The sequence below is a fragment of the Oncorhynchus kisutch genome, unplaced genomic scaffold (assembly GCF_002021735.2).
Source record: "Oncorhynchus kisutch isolate 150728-3 unplaced genomic scaffold, Okis_V2 Okis01b-Okis20b_hom, whole genome shotgun sequence".
In the NCBI taxonomy this organism is placed as follows: Eukaryota; Metazoa; Chordata; class Actinopteri; order Salmoniformes; family Salmonidae; genus Oncorhynchus; species Oncorhynchus kisutch.
Window position 1 is genome coordinate 8,914,199 of NW_022261978.1, and position 7,500 is coordinate 8,921,698.

General features: G+C 47.2%; 1 protein-coding gene across 1 annotated transcript in view; it reads left to right on the plus strand.

Moving 5' to 3' along the window:
- vav1 (vav guanine nucleotide exchange factor 1) overlaps positions 1–7,500 on the plus strand; it is an 87,336-nt gene that overhangs the window by 29,266 nt on the left and 50,570 nt on the right. The window contains exons 4-9 of the mRNA XM_031811151.1: positions 1–15; positions 489–554; positions 915–1,023; positions 1,800–1,901; positions 4,893–4,961; positions 7,323–7,426. The exon at positions 1–15 is cut by the window's left edge and continues 44 nt beyond it. Of these exons, the coding sequence (XP_031667011.1) occupies positions 1–15; positions 489–554; positions 915–1,023; positions 1,800–1,901; positions 4,893–4,961; positions 7,323–7,426 (465 nt within the window). The remainder of the gene's footprint in view (positions 16–488; positions 555–914; positions 1,024–1,799; positions 1,902–4,892; positions 4,962–7,322; positions 7,427–7,500) is intronic.

Here is a 7,500-nt window from a genome sequence, read left to right on the forward strand (position 1 = left end):
CCAGAAGGGTTTCCAGTAAGTTACTTTATAAACTCAACCATTCTCCTTTCTTCTTTATTGGAACGTAAAAATACTATCTTTATAAACACAACCATCTCTCTCTCTCTCTCTCTCTCTCTCTCTCTCTCTCTCTCTCTCTCTCTCTCTCTCTCTCTCTCTCTCTGTCTCTCTCTCTCTCTCCCCATCTCTCTCTCTCTCTCTCTCTCTCTCTCTCTCCCCCACCTCTCTCTCTCTCTCTCTCTCTCTCTCTCTCCTCCCCACTCCCCCATCTCTCCCATCTCTCTCTCTCTCTCTCTCTCTCTCTCTCTCTCTCTCTCTCTCTCTCTCTCTCTCTCTCTCTCTCCCCACCTCCCCCATCTCTCTCTCTCTCTCTCTCTCTCTCTCTCTCTCTCTCTCTCTCTCTCTCTCTCTCTCTCGCTCTCTCTCTCTCTCTCTCCCCCTCTCTCTCTCTCCCCACCTCCCCATCTCTCCCCTCTCTCTCTCTCCAGGTCTTTCCCAATAGATGGCTGTATTGCTGATGATGATATCTACAACGGTCTCTCGGACCAGATTGAGTAAGTTACTGTGTGTGTGTGTGTGTGTGTGTGTTGAATCTATAATGACTAATTTGATCCTCCCTCTCTCCCCCTTCCTCCCCTCTTTCCCCCTCCCCTTTCTCTCTCCCCCTCCTCTCTCTCTCCCTCCCCTCTCTCTCATCCTCCTCTCTCTCTCCCTCCCCTCTCTCTCCCTCCCCTCTCTCTCTCTCCCTCCCCTCTCTCTCCCTTCCTTTCTCTCTCTCCCTCCTTTCTCTCTCTCCCTCCCCTCTCTCTCCCTCCCCTCCTCTCTCTCTCCCTCCCCTCCTCCCTCCCTCCTCTCTCTCCCTCCCCCCTCTCTCTCTCCCTCCCCTCTCTCCCTCCCCTCTCTCCCCCTCTCAGTGAAACAGTGGACGAGGATGATGACCTTTATGACTGTGTGGAGGATGAGGAGAATGAGGGGGATGAGATATATGAAGACCTGATGAGGGCCGATGAGCCATCGGAGACGGTGAGAGAAGACAGCGGTCAATACTACCAGAGATGTGTTAACTCAGCTACATTGTTTTCACACTTAAAGGATGGGGGAGCTGTTTTTACACTCGGGAATGGTCATTTTATGGTTGTGTATTGGTTCTGTTACGGTTTTGTTATTGTTGTGTATTGGTTCTGTTATGGTTGTGTATTGGTTCTGTTATGGTTTTGTTATTGTTGTGTATTGGTTCTGTTATGGTTTTGTTATGGGTTTGTTATGGATGTGTTATGGTTGTGTTGTGGTTTTGTTGTGGTTGTGTTATTGTTTTGTATTGGTTCTGTTACGGTTTTGTTATTGTTGTGTTATGGGTTTGTTATGGTTGTGTTATGGGTTTGTTATGGTTGTGCTGTGGTTTTGTTATGGTTGTGTTATGGTTGTGTTATGGGTGTGTTATGGGGTTGTTATGGTTCTGTTATGGTTGTGTTATGGTTGTGTTATGGTTGTGTAATTGTGGTTGTATTACTTTACAGCAGCATCAGCAGAAGATGGAGGTGGATAAGAGAGAATACTGCCTGCTGGTTGTGTTATGGTTGTGTTATGGTTGTGTTATGGTTCAGCAGAAGATGGAGGTGGATAAGAGAGAATGCTGTTGTGTTGGTTGTTATGGTGTGTTATGGGTGTGTTATGGGTGTGTTATGGGTGTGTTTGGTTTATGGTTCAGCAGAAGATGGAGGTGGATAAGAGAGAATGCTGCCTGCTGGTTGTGTTATGGTTGTGTTATGGTTGTGTTATGGTTGTGTTATGGTTTACAGCAGCAGCAGCAGAAGATGGAGGTGGATAAGAGAGAATGCTGCCTGCTGGAGATCAGACTGACAGAGGAGAAATACACTGACACGCTGGAGTCCATATTACAGGTATTACTGTTTCTCTCTGTCCTCCTGGAGTCCATATTACAGGTATTACTGTTTCTCTCTGTCCACCTTCTCTCTTTCTCCCTGTCCTCTTTCTCTCTGTCCTCATTCTCTCTTTCTCTCTGTCCTCCTCTCTTCTCTCTGTCCTCTTTCTCTCTGTCCTCATTCTCTCTTTCTCTCTGTCCTCCTCTCTTTCTCTCTGTCCTCTTTCTCTCTGTCTCCTTCTCTCTTTCTCTCTGTCCTCCTTCTCTCTTTCTCTCTGTCCTCCTCTCTTTCTCTGTCCTCATTCTCTCTTTCTCTCTGTCCTCCTCCTCTCTTTCTCTATGTCCCTTCTTCTCTCTTTTCTCTGTCCTCCTTCTCTCTTTCTCACTGTCCTCCTCTCTTTCTCTCTGTCCCTCCTTCTCTCTTTCTCTCTGTCCTCCTCTCTTTCTCTGTCCTCATTCTCTCTTTCTCTCTGTCCCTCCTTCTCTCTTTCTCTCTGTCCTCCTCTCTTCTCTCTGTCCCTCCTTCTCTCTTTCTTGTCCTCCTTCTCTCTTTCTCTGTCCTCCTTCTCTCTTTCTATGTATCTCCTTCTCTCTTTCTCTCTGTCCTCCTTCTCTCTTTCTCTCTGTCCCTCCTTCTCTCTTTCTCTGTCCTCCTTCTCTCTTTCTCTGTCCTCCTTCTCTCTTTCTATGTACCTCCTTCTCTCTTTCTCTCTGTCCTCCTTCTCTCTTTCTCTCTGTCCCTCCTTCTCTCCTTCTCTGTCCTCCTTCTCTCTTTCTCTCTGTCCTCCTCCTCTCTTTCTCTATGTCCCTTCTTCTCTCCTTCTCTGTCCTCATTCTCTCTTTCTCTCTGTCCTCCTCCTCTCTTTCTCTATGTCCTTCTTCTCTCTTTCTCTCTGTCCTCCTCTCTTTCTCTCTGTCCCTCCTTCTCTCTTTCTCTCTGTCCTCCTTCTCTCTTTCTCTCTGGCCCTCCTTCTCTCTTTCTCTGTCCTCCTTCTCTCTTTCTCTGTCGTCCTTCTCTCTTTCTATGTACCTCCTTCTCTCTTTCTCTCTGTCCTCCTTCTCTCTTTCTCTCTGGCCCTCCTCTCTTTCTCTGTCCTCCTTCTCTCTTTCTCTGTCATCCTTCTCTCTTTCTATGTACCTCCTTCTCTCTTTCTCTCTGTCCTCCTTCTCTCTTTCTCTCTGTCCCTCCTTCTCTCTTTCTCTGTCCTCCTTCTCTCTTTCTCTGTCCTCCTTCTCTCTTTCTATGTACCTCCTTCTCTCTTTCTCTCTGTCCTCCTTCTCTCTTTCTCTCTGTCCCTCCTTCTCTCTTTCTCTGTCCTCCTTCTCTCTTTCTCTGTCATCCTTCTCTCTTTCTATGTACCTCCTTCTCTCTTTCTCTCTCTCCTCCTTCTCTCTTTCTCTCTGTCCCTCCTTCTCTCTTTCTCTGTCCTCCTTCTCTCTTTCTCTGTCCTCCTTCTCTCTTTCTATGTATCTCCTTCTCTCTTTCTCTCTGTCCTCCTTCTCTCTTTCTCTCTGTCCCTCCTTCTCTCTTTCTCTGTCCTCCTTCTCTCTTTCTCTGTCCTCCTTTCTCTCTTTCTATGTACCTCCTTCTCTCTTTCTCTCTGTCCTCCTTCTCTCTTTCTCTCTGTCCTCCTTCTCTCTTTCTATGTACCTCCTTCTCTCTTTCTCTCTGTCCTCCTTCTCTCTTTCTCTCTGTCCCTCCTTCTCTCCTTCTCTCTCCTCCTTCTCTCTTTCTCTCTGTCCCTCCTTCTCTCTTTCTCTGTCCTCCTTCTCTCTTTCTCTGTCCTCCTTCTCTCTTTCTATGTATCTCCTTCTCTCTTTCTCTCTGTCCTCCTTCTCTCTTTCTCTCTGTCCCTCCTTCTCTCTTTCTCTGTCCTCCTTCTCTCTTTCTCTGTCCTCCTTCTCTCTTTCTATGTACCTCCTTCTCTCTTTCTCTCTGTCCTCCTTCTCTCTTTCTCTCTGTCCCTCCTTCTCTCCTTCTCTGTCCTCCTTCTCTCTTTCTCTCTGTCCTCCTCCTCTCTTTCTCTATGTCCCTTCTTCTCTCCTTCTCTGTCCTCATTCTCTCTTTCTCTCTGTCCCTCCTCCTCTCTTTCTCTATGTCCTTCTTCTCTCTTTCTCTCTGTCCTCCTCTCTTTCTCTCTGTCCCTCCTTCTCTCTTTCTCTCTGTCCTCCTTCTCTCTTTCTCTCTGGCCCTCCTCTCTCTTTCTCTGTCCTCCTTCTCTCTTTCTCTGTCCTCCTTCTCTCTTTCTATGTACCTCCTTCTCTCTTTCTCTCTGTCCTCCTTCTCTCTTTCTCTCTGGCCCTCCTCTCTTTCTCTGTCCTCCTTCTCTCTTTCTCTGTCATCCTTCTCTCTTTCTATGTACCTCCTTCTCTCTTTCTCTCTGTCCTCCTTCTCTCTTTCTCTCTGTCCCTCCTTCTCTCTTTCTCTGTCCTCCTTCTCTCTTTTCTCTGTCCTCCTTCTCTCTTTCTATGTACCTCCTTCTCTCTTTCTTCTGTCCTCCTTCCTCTCTTTCTCTCTGTCCCTCCTTCTCTCTTTCTCTGTCCTCCTTCTCTCTTTCTCTGTCATCCTTCTCTCTTTCTATGTACCTCCTTCTCTCTTCTCTCTCTCCTCCTTCTCTCTTTCTCTCTGTCCCTCCTTCTCTCTTTCTCTGTCCTCCTTCTCTCTTTCTCTGTCCTCCTTCTCTCTTTCTCTGTCCTCCTTCTCTCTTTCTATGTACCTCCTTCTCTCTTTCTCTCTGTCCTCCTTCTCTCTTTCTCTATCTCTCTCTCTCTCTCTCTCTCTTGCTGTCAAACTGAACTGTATCTCTCTCTCTCTCTCTCTCTCTCTCTCTCTCTCTCTCTCTCTCTCTCTCTCTCTCTCTCTCGCTCTCTTGCTCTCTCTCTCTCTCTCTGTCTCTCTCTCTCTCGCTCTCTTGCTCTCTCTCTCTCTCTCTCGCTCTGTCACTCTCTCTCTCTCTCTGTCTCTCTCTCTCTCTCTCTCTCTTCTCTCTCTCTCTCTCTCTCTGTGTAGCACTTCATGAAGCCCCTCCAGAAGTTCCTTCAGCCTCACGACATAGAGAGCATCTTCATCAACACGGCGGTATGTTCTGTTCTTCCCTCTGTACATAGTATTGTGTTTATACTCTGACTAAACCAAACATTAAGAACACCTTTCTAATCAAATGTAGTTGCCCTTGCCAGCGTCCCTTTCCACTGGGACGCTGGCCCATGTTGACTCTAACACTTCCCACAGTTGTGTCAAGTTGGCTGGACGTCCTTTGGGTGGTGGATCATTCTTGATACACACGGGAAAATGTTGAGCGTGAAAAACCCAGCAGCGTTGCAGTTCTTGACACACACCGGTGCGCCTGGCACCTACTACCACACCCTGTTCAGAGGCACTTACATGTTTAGTCCTGCCCATTCGCCCGCTGAATGACCCACCATCCATGTCTCAGGAGTCTCAAGGCTTAAAACCCTTCTTTAACTCCTCTCCTTCATCTACACTGACTGAACAGCAATAAGGGATCATAACTTTCACCTGGATTCACCTGGTCAGTCATGGAAAGAACAGGTGTTCCTAATGTTCTGCCGACTGAATATTCCATGTGTTCCTAATGTTTTGTCTAGTGACTGTAGAAAGAAGTCGTTATCTCCATAGGTGTGTGTGTGTACAGGGTAAACTGTGTGTGTGGGTAAACTGTGTGTACAGGGTAAACTGTGTGTGTGGGTAAACTGTGTGTACAGGGTAAACTGTGTGTGTGTAGGGTAAACTGTGTGTGTAGGGTAAACTGTGTGTACAGGGTAAACTGTGTGTACAGGGTAAACTGTGTGTGTAGGGTAAACTGTGTGTGTGTAGGGTAAACTCTGGTTGTGTAGGGTAAACTGTGTGTGTGTAGGGTAAACTCTGTGTGTGTAGGGTAAACTCTGTGTGTGTAGGGTAAACTGTGTGTGTGTAGGGTAAACTCTGTGTGTAGGGTAAAACTGTGTGTGTAGGGTAAACTGTGTGTACAGGGTAAAACTGTGTGTGTGTAGGGTAAACTGTGTGTACAGGGTAAACTGTGTGTGTGTAGGGTAAATTGTGTGTGTAGGGTAAACTGTGTGTGTAGGGTAAACTGTGTGTGTGTAGGGTAAACTGTGTGTGTAGGGTAAAACTGTGTGTGTGTAGGGTAAACTGTGTGTGTAGGGTAAACTGTGTGGTGTGTAGGGTAAACTGTGTGTGTAGGGTAAACTGTGTGTACAGGGTAACTGTGTGTGTGTAGGGTAAACTGTGTGTACAGGGTAAACTGTGTGTGTAGGGTAAATTGTGTGTGTAGGGTAAACTGTGTGTGTAGGGTAAACTGTGTGTGTAGGGTAAACTGTGTGTACAGGGTAAACTGTGTGTACAGGGTAAACTGTGTGTGTAGGGTAAACTGTGTGTGTGTAGGGTAAACTGTGTGTGTAGGGTAAACTGTGTGTGTAGGGTAAACTGTGTGTGTAGGGTAAACTGTGTGTGTAGGGTAAACTGTGTGTGTGTTAGGGTAAACTGTGTGTACAGGGTAAACTGTGGGTACAGGGTGTAAACTGTGTGTACAGGGTAAACTGTGTGTGTGTAGGGTAAACTGTGTGTGTAGGGTAAACTGTGTGTGTAGGGTAAATTGTGTGTGTAGGGTAAACTGTGTGTGTAAGGTAAACTGTGTGTGTGTAGGGTAAACTGTGTGTACAGGGTAAACTGTGGGTACAGGGTAAAACTGTGTGTGTAGGGTAAACTATGTGTACAGGGTAAACTGTGTGTGTAGGGTAAACTGTGTGTGTGTAGGGTAAACTGTGTGTGTAGGGTAAACTGTGTGTGTGTAGGGTAAACGGTGTGTGTGTAGGGGTAAACTGTGTGTACAGGGTAAACTGTGTGTGTAGGGTAAACTGTGTGTGTAGGGTAAACTGTGGGTGTGTAGGGTAAACTGTGTGTGTGTAGGGTAAACTGTGTGTACAGGGTAACTGTGTGTGTGTAGGGTAAACTGTGTGTGTGTAGGGGTAAACTGTGTGGGTAGGGTAAACTGTGTGGGTAGGGTAAAATGTGTGTACAGGGTAAACTGTGTGTGTGTAGGGTAAACTGTGTGGGTACAGGGTAAACTGTGTGGGTACAGGGTAAACTGTGTGGGTACAGGGGTAAACTGTGTGGGTACAGGGTAAACTGTGTGTGTGTAGGGTAAACTGTGTGGGTACAGGGTAAACTGTGTGTGAGACAGCCCCCATCATATGAAGTCATAATTTCCCTCCTCCTCCCCCTCTTATGCCCCCCCCCCCCTCTCTCTCTCTCTCTCTCTCTCTCTCTCTCTCTCTCTCTCTCTCTACCCCCCCTCTCCAGTCCCCCCCCTCTCTCTCTCTCTACCCCCCCTCTCCACCCCCCCACCCCCCCTCTCTCTCTACCCCCCCCCCCCCTCTCTCTCTACCTCCTCCCCTCCCTCTCTGACTCTCTGTGTAGGATCTGGCTGTAACCCATCGTAGTCTGCTGGGGGAGATCCAGACCTCGATCTTAACCCTGAATGCCGAGAACCTTTACCAGGTTTTCATCAACTACAAAGAGAGGTAGAGAAATGTCAAATCAAATCAAAGTTTATTTGTCACGTGCGCCGAATACAACAGGTGTAGAGACCTTACAG